This window comes from Arachis hypogaea, chromosome 20, assembly GCF_003086295.3.
Source record: "Arachis hypogaea cultivar Tifrunner chromosome 20, arahy.Tifrunner.gnm2.J5K5, whole genome shotgun sequence".
Lineage (NCBI taxonomy): Eukaryota > Viridiplantae > Streptophyta > Magnoliopsida > Fabales > Fabaceae > Arachis > Arachis hypogaea.
In genome coordinates, this window is record NC_092055.1 from 128278297 (window position 1) to 128294994 (window position 16698).

General features: G+C 33.9%; 2 protein-coding genes across 2 annotated transcripts; both read left to right on the forward strand.

Annotated features, from left to right (window-relative positions):
• Positions 1 to 2656: 2656 nt before the first annotated feature.
• Positions 2657 to 6053, forward strand: LOC112784674 (pentatricopeptide repeat-containing protein At1g18485-like). Its single transcript, XM_025827965.3, has one exon. The coding sequence runs from the start codon at positions 2770 to 2772 to the stop codon at positions 5626 to 5628; it is 2859 nt and encodes a 952-aa protein (XP_025683750.1). The 5' UTR covers positions 2657 to 2769; the 3' UTR covers positions 5629 to 6053.
• A 6681-nt stretch (positions 6054 to 12734) lies between these two features.
• Positions 12735 to 15828, forward strand: LOC112784650 (uncharacterized). Its single transcript, XM_025827940.3, has 5 exons — positions 12735 to 13101; positions 13201 to 13271; positions 14374 to 14477; positions 15200 to 15257; positions 15334 to 15828. The coding sequence occupies exons 1-5, from the start codon at positions 13006 to 13008 to the stop codon at positions 15440 to 15442; spliced, it is 438 nt and encodes a 145-aa protein (XP_025683725.1). The 5' UTR covers positions 12735 to 13005; the 3' UTR covers positions 15443 to 15828.
• Positions 15829 to 16698: the final 870 nt, after the last annotated feature.

A 16698-nucleotide genomic window follows, 5' to 3' on the forward strand; every position in this document is an offset into this window, starting at 1 on the left:
TTTTACTTCTCTATTGGTGATGATTCTTCACTTCTAAAAGTTAATAAGAGACGCTCTGTTAATACATGAAATCTTGATAATAAACCCAAAGGAAAGCAGTAATAATTTCAGAACATTACACATCATTTTATTCAAATTCTGAATCAGAATCCTCCTAAATCTTCTTCCTTTTTTTGGTTTCCATTCTGGAAGGCAAACAATCATTATTTATAAACATACTAAAAAGGACAAAATACACCCAAATGAATACACAAAATACAACCAACTGAACATAAAAATACACCCAAATGAATACACAAACACACCCAACTGAATACACAAAATACACCCAAGTATATTACTTACTTTTTGGATGTTCGGGTGGGTTGTTTCCTTGTTGGTTCCTCTGAGTCTTCTTCAGTCTCAGACTTAGAGGTAGAATAGACTTCAGCTTCAGATGTTTCAATCTCCGATGATGATGAACTTGCTTTCCTTTTTTGTTTTTTTTTTCTTTTTTTCTTTCTTATCTTTTTTCTTCATTTGTTTTAACTTCTCCTTTGTTTCAGCCATCTTTACAATCCTCTGAAACATTAGAAATTTTAGTTAGCAGCATTCAGGTAAATAAAATACACCCAAGATATTCTTTTCACTTACCATATGTTCATCCACTTCTGCTTTATTCTTTCAACCAACTGCTCTCTAGTCCAGTTGGCAATCCAGGGTTTTGGATGTCTTTCTTCTCCTTTCTTGTCTTTATTTTTTTATAGATGGAAGTAAACTATCATCAGGGCAAACAAACAATCGTCAATTGCCTTTTTCTTTTTTAGATTGTAATCTGTTATGCCCTTGATGATGAAATTCAGAACATGTGCTCTCCAGTTTCTCTCTTTTATTATGTCCATCTTGAAAATTGGTGCCAGGTAGACAGGGGAGATTTTGTTAATTGTTGTTGGTAAGAAGAACGCCATTTGTATATAGAGGATGAAAATCCTCTTGAACATGAGGCGATCCTGTTCATTATCAACAGCAATAGTCATCATCTCATATGTGAGACTTTTTAGGGTCTTCCCCTGGAATCTTTTAAAAATTTGTTTGTTGTCTTCAGAAAGATCCTTATAATTGATTTTCTGAGGAAATAGATCTCCTACAAAAAGGAAAATAACATAGTATGAAAATCATTTGAAATACACCTATGTTTGTAATGAGTTACCTGACGTGTTAAGGCCAAGTGCAGCCCCTATTATGGTTTGTCTTACTCTAAACGAACCGTAGCCGGTTTCGAGTGTGTTTTTCCCTAATTTAAAGGAGTTAGCCAACTCCTTTAATAACTTGTGATCCACCCTTAGCGGCGGGATGTGCATCAGACCACCAAATCCCAAATCCCTAACAATTGTTTTCTTCTCCTCACTCATATTTCTGAATTTCTCGCACAACAAATGGGTTGCACACTTAAGGTCTTTGGTTTGCTGTAAACAAAGCAAAATTAGAGTCAGATATATTTCTATTATGAAAAACTGATTTGATCTAAGACATATATTTGTGCTTACATTTTTTTCAGCTTGATTTTTGCTTGTCATTTTTTCTGAAATGAAAAATACACCCATAGATCAGCCACATACACCTATAAGGATTCTCATAAGTATTTAATTAGATCAGTTCAAAATAATGTTCAATTCACTCAAACATGCATAAATATACAAGGTCAAGCAACATTACAAGGTCAAGCAATATACACCCAAGGACAAGCAATATTAGAACAGTTGCAACAGTTGATTATATTACATTATATCAGTTCAGAAATATACACCCAACAAATTACTTCATATACACCCAACAATCAACTATATACAATCAACAAATTACTCCATATACACCCACTAAATTACGCAATATACTCCCAAAAATCCGTTAGGAGAAGAACTAGAACAAGAAGAACAGTAAAACCTTGAACAACTTAGAAGAACAGTAAAACCTAGAAGAACTTAGAAGAACATTAAAAATAGTAAAATGAGAGCTAGAACAAGAAGAACAGTAAAACCTAGAAGAACGTAGAAGAACAGTAAAACCTAATTCTTCGATTTCGAAATGAGGAAAATCTACAAGATCAGTAAAACAGTAACTTACCTTGAATAATATTTCTTCGTTTTTTCCGGCGATTTTTGATGGAGAGTTCTATCTTTTGTTCTTGATTTCTTCTAATCTTCGCGACGAGTTCGAACGCCTCTTTCGAATTGTAATTTGTTTCGAATCTTCCTTGAAACTTGACGCTTTGCGTTTTCTTTGAGGGAGAAGAGGAAGTGTGCGCCATAATCAGCGGATTTTGGAGAGCGTAACCGTTGTGTAGGCGCGTGGGATTGACGCTCCATTCTAAAGGCTTGAGTGCGCGTGAATTGTTTTTGGGTTGAACCAACTTGTAAGGCTTGTAGGCTTTAATTGCTTATATGTGTAGCACGTCCCAATCATCAAATGTATCCTTAACTTTCTCATTTTTTTATATACAATAATAGATAATAGGTAATTCAAAAGTACTATTTTTATATTAAAATTAAACATCAAAATTAATTAATTATATATTTTAATATAAATATATATATATATATATATATATAATTTAATTTTTTTAGTATATATTTTATATTTTAATATAAATTTTGATTCACCAGATGAATTTAATGTAAACACGAATTTTTGCATTTTTGTTTTCTTTATGATTATGTTGTCAGAATGCAAGCGCGTAACGAGTAACGACTGAAACCGAAGCCTATCCTTTCCTGTTGACCGTTGTTAACAATGGGTTGTTTGGCGCCACAACTGCCACTCTCATCCCATCACCTCCATAACCGCCGCATTCTTGACTCATCCACTCAAATCCCAAAATCATCCCTCACTCCCTCAATCCACCGAAACCACAATCTCCGCCTCGCCGGCAACTTTAACGACGCCGTGACCTCTCTCCACTTCAACTCCAACGACGCCGTTTCAACGTCACAATCCATTACAGCGCTGCTCCAGCAATGCATTCTCCACAAAAACATCCAACTTGGCCGGACCCTTCATTCACTCATCTCCACGTCCCCTCAGCTCCGCAACGACGTCGTTCTCACTACCCGCTTAATCACCATGTACGCCGCATGCGCCTCACCCTCCGAATCACGTTCAGTGTTCCAGAATTTTCCCAACAAGAAAGACCTATTCCTCTACAACGCGCTTCTCAGCGGTTACGCGCGCAACGCGCTCTACCGTGACGCCATTTTGCTCTTCGTTGAATTGATCTCCGTCGCAGGGCTTCTGCCGGACAATTTCACGCTGCCATGTGCTGTCAAGGCCTGCGCCGGGCTCACCGAGGTGGAACTCGGGGAAGCGCTTCACGCGCTTGCGTTGAAGCTGGGACTGTGCTCTGATTCGTTTGTGGGGAATGCGCTTATTGCTATGTATGGGAAGTGTGGGTTTGTTGAGAGTGCGTTCAAGGTGTTTGAGAAAATGCCTCGGAGAAACTTGGTTTCCTGGAACTCAATTATGCTTGTGTGCTCGGAGAACGGGCTTTTTGATGAGATTTGTGGTCTGTTTAAGGGGCTTTTGTTGAATGATGGTGGTGATGAAGGTTCGGTACCTGATGTTGTTAGTGTGGTCACAATGGTTCCTGTGGTTGCTGCAATGGGTGAAGTGAAATTGGGGATGCTGCTTCATGGTTTGGCTTTGAAACTGGGGCTTTGTGGTGACTTGAAGGTTAGTAATTCACTTATGGATATGTATTCGAAATGTGGTTACTTGTGTGAGGCGCGAGTTGTGTTTGATTTGATCAGTGACAAGAATGTTGTGTCTTGGAATTCTATGATTAGAGGGTACTCCAAGGCTGGTGATTCTCGCGGAACATTTGAGCTGCTACGGAAGATGACAATGGAAGAGAAAATATTGGTAAACGAGGTGACAGTGTTGAATGTTCTGCCAGCTTGTTTAGAAAAGATTCACTTGTTAAGCTTGAAAGAGATTCACGGTTATGCCCTTAGGCGTGGGCTTCAGAATGATGAATTAGTAGCCAATGCTTTTGTTGCTGCGTACCCAAAGTGTGGTTCAATGGATTGTGCTGAGCGTGTGTTTAATGGAATGGCGGGGAAAACTGTGAGCTCTTGGAATGCATTGATTGGTGCCCTTGCGCAAAATGGATTTCCTGAAAAGGCTTTAGACTTGTACCTTGTGATGACGGCTTCTGGGTTGGATCCTGATTGGTTTACAATTGGAGCCATTCTACTCGCTTGTGCCCAACTCAAACTCCTACGCTCTGGCAAGGAGATTCATAGTTTCATGTTGCGAAATGGTTTAGAATCAGATGAGTTTATTGGGATATCGTTGCTGTCGCTTTATATTAACTGTGGAGAAATGTTGCCAGCAAAACTCCTTTTCGATAAGATGGAAAACAAAAGTTCAGTGTGCTGGAATACAATGATTACTGGCTTTTCACAGAATGGACTTCCTTGTGAGGCCCTTGATACATTCCGGCAAATGCTTTCAAGTGGAACTCACACTCAAGAGATTGCCTTAATGGGTGTTATGGATGCTTGTTCACAAGTTTCAGCCTTGCGGCTGGGAAAAGAAGTTCATTCCTTTGCACTGAAAGCTCATCTTACAGAGGATACCTTTGTAACTTGCTCACTGATAGACATGTATGCAAAATGTGGATGCATGGAACAATCTCAAAACATTTTTGAGAGGATAATTGAGAAAGATGAAGCATCTTGGAATGTTATAATTGCAGGACATGGAGTTAATGGGAATGGATTGAAGGCATTAGAACTTTTTGAACTAATGCAAAGATCGGGCTGCAGACCAGATTCTTATACATTTATGGGAGTTCTGATGGCCTGTAACCATACTGGCTTGGTGACAGAAGGGTTAAAATATCTTGATCAGATGCAGACTTTGCATGGCATAAAGCCAAAATTAGAGCATTATTCATGTGTGGTGGATATGCTTGGTCGGGCAGGACAACTCAGTGAAGCTCTAAAACTTGTAAATGAGCTGCCATATGAACCAGATTCGGGGATATGGAGTTCATTACTTAGTTCCTGTAGGAATTATCGTGATTTGGATATAGGGGAGAAAGCTTCCAAAAAGTTATTAGAGTTGGGGCCAGAAAAAGTTGAGAATTATGTACTGCTATCGAACTTATATGCTGGGCTAGGAAAATGGGACGACATGAGACAGGTGCGGCGGAAGATGAAGGAGATTGGCCTTCAGAAAGATGCAGGCTGCAGTTGGATTGAAATCGGAGGAAAGGTTTATAGATTTCTTGTTGGTGATGGAGGCTTTTTAGAATCAAAACAAGTTCAAAAGACTTGGGTTAAATTGGAGAAAAAAATAAGCAAAATTGGATATAAACCCGACACAAGTTGTGTGCTTCATGAACTAGAAGAAGAGGAAAAGATTAAAATTCTTAAGAGCCATAGTGAGAAGCTAGCAATTTCATTTGGTTTGTTACATACAGCTGAAGGTACAACGCTGAGGGTTTGTAAAAATCTTCGCATTTGTGTAGATTGTCACAATGCAATAAAATTGGTATCCAAGGTTGTTGAAAGGGAGATTATTGTTAGGGACAATAAGCGCTTTCATCATTTTAAAAGTGGACTTTGTTCCTGTGGAGATTATTGGTAGTTGAAGGCCTAAATTGGGTTTTTAAGTCATTAATTTGGTTGAGTGAAGAACTGCAGAAAATATGACTGGATTTCTTGGTGCTGATTCTGTATATATTCCACATCTATACACTGTACAACTACTGAAGTTCTTATTTTTAAGTTAGCCCCTATCCTCTCCAAATCTTTGGCATTTAAGGGGAATCTTTGGAGAAGAGTGTTGATCGAGCTTTGGCCTCCATTTTCTCTTGTTGAGGTACTCTTCTAAGTTGGGAATTGATCATCTCAATTGAAAATTCCACTCCACCATGTCAAGTATAGATTTCTATTAATATCAGCTTCTTAGCCACAGATGTAGCCATAAACTTATTTATGCGAAGTCTCTGTTGAGAAAGTGACGTTTAAGTTATGTCCATATAATATAAAAAAAGATGAGCCATTACTTCATTAATGATTCATTATTTTTACCTTACTACCTATAAATTTTCAAAAAGAAAGGAAGGGGAAGAATTTCAGATGAGATGAATGCATCAAGGGTATAAAGTTTTGGTCACAACAAAATAACAAAGTAAAACAGAAGAGTCACCGTCACAAGCTATATAACTGTTTAACCAAGAAAATGGGGCTCTTATGCATTTTGATATTGTAAACACCAAAAAGGGTTACCGGTTACCAGATTTATATATGTACTCTGTACATAATGGAGATACAGATATGAGAAAGGTTTAATAATGTATAATTTTTTTTAAAATATTTTTTATCATACATAATTTATAAAAAAGTATTATTGGTAAAATTAGATAATTTTTTTTAAAATAACATTTTAAATGTTTAATTTGCGGGTATAGATAATTTGGACACAATTCACCTTACTTATCTCGTTTATAATGTATCTCTTTTATATCGTTTTACACCATAAACGAGATAAAACACATACATCTATTAACGTATTATGTGTGCACATGTGTTAAGACACGAAACATATCTCGTGTACATTGTAAATAAAATATGTTAATAATCAAATCAGTAAACGAGATATGCTCCAACGGGACCTATATATATAACCCGTTCAGAGTACGGATTATTTGTCATTTTCCCTACTTTTTCACTTTTTCTTGAGATATTTGAGTTAGTTGGACACTATGGCACGCGCAGATGCACGTTCAAATGATATCAATAGGCTGAACATGATATGACATATCACTGGAGTCAGGGACGGACCCATGTAGTAGCATGAGGGGCACTTGCCCCCACTTTTTTTTTTTTTTTAAATATACATATATAATATGCCTCTATTTTAAATTTTAAATGATCCCATTATAAATAAACTTAGTCTAATTATTTAAAGTTCTAAATTTACTTTTTTTTCTATCATTTTAACTATTAATTAACCTAATTAAATTTAATCTTTTTCCATCATCAAATTTCAGCCTTCATCACTCCTTTATTCTCTTAAATCCTCTTATTAGTTTCAACCTTCTTTTTCTATTCCTTTTCTAGTGGTCATCTTCTCTTCATCAAAAGGTAAATTTTAAATGCTCTATTTTTTTATATAACTCTCTATGACTCTATGTATCTTTTAATTTCATTGTTTCTCTTTTTGATATTTTCAATTACAAATTTTAATTTAAACATTTATAGTTTAGGTATTAATCTAATTTTTCATTCTTTTCATACATTTATATATTTTATTTAATTTTCAATTTAGTGATCCTTATTATTTATTTGTTTATCTTTTGTTCTATTTTATTATATGTAATTATGTTGCATATAAATTTCTAAAGTTAATTGATCAATTTACTAATTTAAAATATATTTTTTATTTATAGAAATAATAATAAAAAAATATTTAAAAAATATCTTTTATTCTATTTTATTATATGTAATTTTTTATTTTTTTATTCAAATAATTAATGTGCATTTTTTTTTAAATTTGGATTAATATATCTTGATAGTAATATATATATTTTTTTTCCATAATATAAATTTTCTGGGTTCGTCACTGACCGGAGCGATCGACTTCGAGGTTAGTGTTGTTCTTTTGTTCCTTTAACGAAGAAGCATATATTTAGGGTAGTGAGATTGGTTTTATTATAAAATGTATGATTAGAATAGCTGTTGTGTTAAGAATATAATTTTGGTTAGATGCTAGTTTAGTTTTTGGTAGTTGTTGCTACCTATTTTTAGGAATTTGTTTTATTGAATATTAGAATTTTGTAAAAAAAATATTTTTTTTAAGTTTTATTTAGAAAATAAATATATGATAATGAATTTAATAAATTTAAAATAATTTTTTAATAAATTTTATTTTAATATGTATGTTAGGGTGAATTTAGGAATTAATTTTAGGGTGAAATTTTATTTTATAGTTTAGTTTTGTACTTGTTTTTACCTATTTTTAGAAATTAAATTTACTATTAATAAATTTTAAAATTTAAAAAATTAAATTTATTATTAAATTTTATAAATGTCATGGTAAATTTACCATATAAAAAAATCAATTTTTAAATGTCATTGATTAATTTATTTTTTTATTTTAATAGAGGTCTCGTCTCCTACTTCCTAGGCGAGTTAGCCACATTCTTGTAGGCTTGTACTATTGGATACCATTCTTCCTTATTTGAGGGAGGCTGGTTTTGACAATACCCTGATTTCTGCATTCGTAGAGCATTAGTGTTTGAAGACCTATCCTTTCCACCTATTTTTGGGTGAGTGAACAATCATCCCGCAGGATGTGGCGTACCACCTTGGATTACGTACCAATAGAGAGCCAGTGGGTGAATCTTTGAGAGACTTTTAGATATGATACTAGCACCCGACGTAGAATTGAGTAGAAGAGCTTCTCAGTGCTAAGCCTCCTTTGACTTTTCTTGTTGGCCGACTTTGATCAGTATCGCAGTTGGTCTTGGGGATCCGTTATGGTTGCGTAGATATACCATCGTTTTTTGGCATAGTGTCCACCTGACAAGCAGATACCGACCTTTTCATTGGCCGTGAAATATACATTTATTAGCTTCTCACATCGTCGTTCTTAGTAGTTAATATTATTTTTGCATAGAGTTATATATAACTTGTTATTGTTGTACATGGTGGTAGGTTGATAAGTATGACCCATAAGAATAAAGACCATTTTGACGGGAGACTTTTTCGCTAGTGTCTTTGGTTAGATCAATTGAGCTTGAAGAGGTTAAAAAGTTTTCTTTTATTTCATAGTAAATGAATTAAGTTATTTATATAATGTTATTTAAAGTGATAATTCTACTTAACTGCACTTTGTAAGATAGGAATAGATACAGATGAGTTGGACTGTATGAGGAGCATGATGACACTGTAAATGAGGTTGTTGTCTAACTGTCGGTGGTCTTGAGATATAGTGGAGCTAGACAAATGTGTGATCCTCTGATGAGGGCTAGATGTCGGTTTAAAAATTCACAAGGTTATAAAACTCAAGATTTGTTGTAGATATAGTTCTAAACCGGCAAATAACCCTATCAAAATTTAATAAAAATGTCATAAATTCAAATCAATAACCGTGAGTTTAATTCCGAGTTATTCTTCTACGAAAATACAGTCGGGTGTACATATCATTGGCTACGAGAGAGGGAATTGATCACAAGTAATAAGAAATGTAAATAGTAAGAAATATAAATAGCAAAAAATTTAAATGTAAGCAATATCTAAATGATAAGAGAAATTAAACTAAGAGCAATTAAAACAAAGGAAAAGAAATTCAAGCAAAAAGGATTTTGGCAAGGGTTAAAAGTCAAGGATCACTATCCTTGTCATTGACCACAAACATGGCGATTATGAAAAGTTAATCCCACTTAGTCAACCTCTAATCATCGGGAGAAAGTCAAATAGGCATAATTGATCTTAATTCACAAATTCTAACCAACTCACTAATTAGGCTTAGTGAAAGACTAGCATTAGTGGAAATAAAATTAATTAACAATCCTATATCACCAATCAATATTAGACATCAATGACTCAATGTCACCCAAGTCTTCAATCCCAAGCCAAGAATGCAAAATTCTATTTTATAACTAGGTGAGACATTTCATCAAATACTTAGAAAGTGTAAAAGAAAAAGATCTTAAATTGTAAGAATTAGTAAAGTCTATAACTACAAAATGAAAGAAAGTAATAATAACAACTCAATTAAACAACAATCAAACATAAAATATCAAATTGTATTAAATGAAAATGAGAATTTAACAATTGTTCATAAACTAAAAATAGCAAAAATAACTAACAAGAAAGACTAAGTAAATTAAGATAATAGAGTAAGAAAATATAAAGAAAATTAAACTAAAACAATATCAAAATCTAAAATTAGAGGAAAATTAAACTAAAAACCCTAAAAATCCTAGAATTCTAGAGAGAACTTGGAGCTCCTCTCTTTAGAATCACCTAAATCATAATAAAACCTAAACTAAGACTACTTGCTACACTACTTGGTTGATCCCTCTTAGTCCATGCTTCAAATCCTTCAGAAATGAGTTGCATTGGGCCAAAATTGGACCTGAAATCACGATCCATGTGTTAACTTAAGTGAGTCACGTACTGTGAGTCGTGCGTACGCACAAGCCATACGTATGCACGAATTGGAAGAGATGCGTACGCACAAGCCATGCGTATGCACAACTTAAAAAATATTCAATCTTTATTTTTTTCATGAATTCTCTATTTTTGCATGTTTTTCCTTCATCCTTCCAAGCCATCATTGTCTTCTAACCCTTGAATCACTCAAACAAACATATCAAGGCATCGAATGGGATAAAACATAAAAGTAAATTAAATTTGACAATTTGAAGCATAAAAATCATGTTTTTAACAATTAAGCATAATTATGGATAAATTCACAAAAGCATACAATTTCAATGAATAAATGCAAGATAAGTTGATAAAATTCACTCTTTTCAAGACAAAAATAATCGTAAAATATGAATTTATCATCCTCGAAACTTATGCACCTCCCTATGGGATTAAAATGGGATTGTTATATGTTATTCGACAATCATCATGATAAACAACAATAAATTTATTTGAGACATCAAGATTTGGCTTACAAATATCTAAGATTATGTCGTAATGCAACCCGCAGACTCCAAGGATATCCGTTTGCAAATTGTCTACAATGAACATGATACCTTACTCGATCAGACTCCATAAACCTATACTTGGCACTCCTCCGAATGTTATAATTCTTCACTTAACATGACGGCCTCTCTGCTCTTGAATCTATGACCAATGCGAAACTCCACACCGTCATCTGTGTTGTAATCATCCCCCTCCCCCTCCCATATTGGAAAACAAAGTTATCACATGCATCATGTCAAAGATTCAGCGTGCGATAATGGCTAGCTATAATTGATAACTCCGGAACTGATTGTGGGACAGGTAGAAGGTATCGAACTGATCCACCTACAGGTACAAATTTCTCCTCATCCTCAGTAGAACTAATTTCATTATTGTCCGCAATGTATTCTTCATCCGACTTATCAATATCCACGTCTATGTTATCCACTAGACTAGCGCAATGCAGAGGGCATGGTGCAAGAGGTGGGTTATCTTGGACAAAATTCAAATGCCCAGAACCACTATCTCCTACATCACTAATCTCTGCAGAAAGCTTCATCACTTATTGGGACATGATTCTCTCGTGGACATCAAATACTAGCCGCACATGTTCATTACCATCAAGGAAAAAAAATACAAAATTAAAATACTCTATTTTTCATCGGTGCTAACAACCTATATCCAACTTTTCCAACCTCCTTTGTCCCATTAGCATCCATGCTCGTCAAGATTAGGCTCTTTAACTTAGACAGAGAATCTCAACGACGACTATGCAAAAAGATATGATTATCACACTCAAATATAACCTTATCATTACTTTTCTTATGTGATAATTAGGATATACACTCATAAAGATATATTCACCAATAGATATTTTTACTAAACTTATTAAAAGAATGGAGAAGAAGAATTGATATGTTTTATGAGGAATGCTAACACCTGCAGCTCCTTATATAGCTTATCTGAATTTTTCGTCATCTATCTCTTTTACAATGTAAATAATTTAGTTGTGGTCATATCATGTTTACACTGTGCTCGATTTTTTTACACTGTGAACGAGATAGTTTAGCATGTAACTTTTCACGTATCACGGGTGCACCCGTCTTACGTGTTTGAATTCTGTGTCTTATCTCGTTTACAGTGTAATCGTTTACAATATAAACGAGATATATTCATAATCAAATCGTTCACACAATAAATGAGATAAATAACAGAACACAAAAAAATAAATTATGCCTAAATTATCTATATTCGTAAATAAAATATTTAAAATAATTATTTAAAAAATTTAAATTTAATTCCTTTTAACTATATATTTTTTCTTACATGGTAAAACGTAATTGATAGCATATGTAAAATTATTGGGTAAACCACAAAAAATGCACTCAAATTTTTTTATCAACAAAAATGCCCTCAAATAATTTAAAAACGCAACAAAAATGCCTAACATTAAATATATATTCTCAAAAAATACTTTAGATATTGAATTTTCATATAGTTTTTGCAAGCATGGTTAAAAAAAAGGAGATATTTTTATGCTTAAAATTTGGTATTTTTTGCTAAGTATATTTTTTTTTGTCAACAACCAATAATACTTTTAAAAAATCACAAAAACATATATACTTAGCGAAAAATCATCAAATTTTAAGAATAATAATATCTCATTTTTCTAATCATGCTTGTAAAGAATCGCATTAAAATTCAATCTCTAAGGTATTTTTTGAGAAATATATGTTTAATATTAGATATTTTTGGTGCGTTTATAAATTATTTGAGCGCATTTTTGTCGATAGTAAAATTCGGGTACATTTTTATCAACGAAAAAATTATTCGAGTATATTTTTGGTACTTTACCCAAAATTATTTTATACTAATGGTGTATTGAAATTAAATTCTTAAATATATACATATAAAAGAAATATAAAATGATATATTAATTTTTTAACTATTTTATATTTTATTAAAATTGAAAAACAATAAAAATAAATCATGTTAACTTTTTATGGCAACAAGTTCACTTTATAGTACTAAAAATGAAAACACTCTTATATGAAAAAAATAGCAGGTGAATCCTATGTTAGACTAAGACTTTATTCGACCATAGAGAGCAGACATATATACCGCCACTAATAATTTGTATGGAATTTCAACATTATTTTGAATAAAGTGGGAACTCAATAATTGAAAGATCAGGTCTTATTTTATTGGGTCAAACACTCAACACAAAGGGGAGAAGCTTGCAAATTATCCAAAGCGAAAATAAGGAACAAAATTAATTAACCCCCAAAAAAAATTAGAAGCAGCAGAAGGAGGAGGAGGAATGGCAAGCGTAGCTTCAGCTTCCCCAGGTAGACGCACGCCTCCTTCCGCCGCCGATTCCGGTAACTCCAACCCTCACTCTCCGAAGAGCAACCAGGTCAGTCTCCGCTTCTTTTTTACGCATGTCCCATGCACGTGCCTCTTCCATATTATTTCTTCCATAAGTATCTGAGGGTTTTGGGTTGGTGAATTGAAGGTGGAATCTGCCACAAACAATGGGGTTTCTCATACTGAAGAGAAAAAACTTGACTTGCCTGATGAACTTGAGTATGTTCTTTTTTTAACCCACTACTCTTGAATTGCTTTGTAGATAGTTTTATTTATTATTTATTTTGGGCGGGGGGGATTGGAGTGTGAATTTTCTTTTAAAAGAAAAATTAAAAAAAATGTTATAAAGCTGTTGGAATGTCCAAGGAGCTTCTTGTTTAGCATAGTGACTGTGTGTGTTTATCATCATTGACAACATTGAATATTGAAGTTTGCTGTTATTCTTTGCATTTGTTAGCATGTAATTCTTTGAGGTAGATGATGTGCATGCCTCACCTCAAATCAAAGATAGTATGCTCCCCAACCTAATAAATAAGAGAATTAATGGATGGATGGATGGATCTGTGTCTCTTTAACACAAGGGAAACAGGACTTATAATGATGAGAACTATGTTCCCGGCTTCTTGCCTTAAGCTTAGGGCTGATAGGTTGGTGGGAAAGTGGATTCTCCAATATGCTTGAGGAAGATCTTTCCTAGCACAATGGGAGCGACCGAGCTTGGGGTTGCCATGGCCTGTATTTGAAGTTGGTCTGGTCCAAGGAGCTATTGTGCTAAATAATTAAGTTCCCCTCAGGGATGAAATATAGAGCATGAGTATGTTGACTTTTAGTTATTTTATGTGGTGACGTCGACTTTTTTGGAAATACCTAGCTAGCTATGCACAACACTAGAAAACATGCTGGGCTAAATTTCACATGGTTTATCTTGGAAGATAGAGGGTGAGCCTTAGTGCGACAGGTTAGGTTGTTGGCTTGTTGCCTTGGGTCGTGGGTTATAGCTTTCTATCCTAGAGACAATCTCTCTAGTTGTAGGGATAAGATTGCATACATCTATTCAGTTACAGAGCTAGTACTTTGCCCGATCTCTAAGATTACAAAAACTCCTTCCGTATGAAGTTATCTAAAAGAGATCAATTTTGCCAATGTGCTACTTATATTGTCAGAGTTGATTCTGCATCACCCTTTATTTGTTTGGGGCATAGAAGGCCCTCAAAATATGTCCCTTATATTTTAGCAGTCATAGAGCTTTGAAAGGCCCTCTTTTGTTTATTGCAAGATCTTTGTTCAGATGAAGATAATGTGTTCTATTCCTCATTTTCAGTCATTTGGACAGCACAGAGTGCATTGAAAGGTTCAGAAAATATGATGCCGAATACACTCGTCGTTTGATGGCAAAGTACTTCTCTGGGAAAACAGTATTTGGAGGTATCACTCTCTTTTTGTGCAACATGAGATACTTGCTTTCCCTTCTAGATTACTGACTAGCATGACAGATTCATAATATTTAACCATTCAGAATCCATTGTGCATTTGTGCTGCTGAGTATTTTGAAGCAGTTCATATAATTTCTATTGTTTTAAGTTGTGGTTTTATTTTACCATCACTTCATAAGTAACCTGTATTTGAATATGATCCAGCAGTGCATAATCTCAACTTCGTCTGTATATATGCTTATTCCTAATTACCTGTAGTTAAGTAGATAATTTGTCTTGAAAAAAAAAAAAAAGAAAGAAAGAAACTTAAGAGAGTTTTTGTTTTTGTCTATAATGTTGTGATGAATATAAAGTAGTGAAAGTAAAAAAAGAAATTACAAGTATTATTGATGTCTTACTAGACTAACTAGATGAAACACTGTAGTATTGTATGAAAACAGCAGCATGTTGTAATGTTATACAGGAATCAGAATATCTTATCGTTCCTTAATTCATATTTGAACTGATAATCTATACAAGGTCCAACCAAGTTTATGTTATCGTATGATCATTTTCATCTTAAGGTAGGGTAAAAGCAAAAACAAGACAAGACTTTGTGCTTCATTTCTAGCCAAATTTGCTTCATAAGGCTTTTATTATTTTATATGCTGAAATATAAGCCATAACTTGCGCAATAATCCAGTTTCAGGTGATAGTAAATATATTTGTTTGCAGGGAACAACATATTTGATGAGCAAATAACAATAGGGGATGAAATTATAAAGTCAAGCAGGTAAAAGCATGTGCTATGCACCAGAACATGTTCAATGTTCAAGAAATTGATCTTTGCTAATGAAATGTTTGTTTAGGTTGCCTTGTTTCCGGTCATATACGGATCCTGTTGTAGGTGTTGAAGAGCAAAGCAGCAATGGATCTACTACCATCCCGAATGGGAAGCACTTGCCGAAGAAGAATTGAATTTTGATGCAGAAGCATGACAAGGAATATGCTGTCACAGTGAACATCATGCAAATCAAGGCATCGTGAAAAGGAAAGTTATGGATCTTGTGACCCTGAAAAGATGGTTATGGCCTCAAAACCATCAATTTCCATGCCCATAACAAGGTTTCTGGGCCATGGTTTTTGTGACGTTATAATTATGTGTAAAGGGCTACTACCATTCATATGATTCAATATACTGATCAAAGTAAATAAGCCCTTTTTTCTTTTTTCTTTTTTTTCAATGTTGCATTTTTATTCACTATTAATTTGTCTTTGTTATGTTTATTATTATATGATGTTCCTATCTCAGTTAAAAGAAAAAGATAAGTCAGTTCCTAACATAAGGAGCCTTATTGTCTGAAGACTCAGTTGACTTTCTAAAATGTGCTATTTTGACTCTGGCCACTTATTATGGGTATGGTTTGAAGCTAAAGTTTGAAGCTGTATTTTGTTTTATGAAAGAAGTATACCGATTAATTACTCAAGTAGTTCGGTTAGATAATTGTCTCAGTTTAATTCAATAAGTTTAGAAAATTGGCAAGACAATATTTTGTCCTAATAGAGATAAAGAATAAGGATTAGTTTGTGCTTAACTAGTTTTTAATTTAATTAGCATCTTTACCTATAACTAGTTTAGGCAGTTTCATCTTTAAATTAGCAATTAAATGTCTATATAGTGCATATGTAGCGTGATATTGGTTTCTCAATGTCTGGAACTTTCAGATCTCATAAAAACATCAACTTGACAAGAAGCTATCTCAATAAAAGAGATCTCTCTTATCAAGAATTGGAATTTGGAAGGAGTTACAGCTGTCTAGTAGTTCCTAAACAAAATGGTAATCTTTCAAATCACAACATTGAGCATGAAAAGAAAAACCTTGTGGCCACCACTCTGACCTAAAATGGAGCTTTATCCTTGGATGATTATTAGTTTTGACGGTTGTTGAATATCAGATTAGATCTGTTTTGATATAGTTTCCATCTTTAGATATCTAATTCTGTTGGATCTCCTAGTATTAAGGGATCTGATTCTATCTCCTAGTATTAAGGGATCTGATTCTATCATATCTCCTAGTATTAAGGGATTTTATTTCTGTACCTATGTATATATATATATTGACGCTGGGAGATAATTCTCTCAAGGGAATTCATCCAAAACACAATCCTTGTCTCACTCCATTCGTATATTTCAAGTTGGTATCAGAGCGGGTTCCGACCCGGCTCTGGTTTCT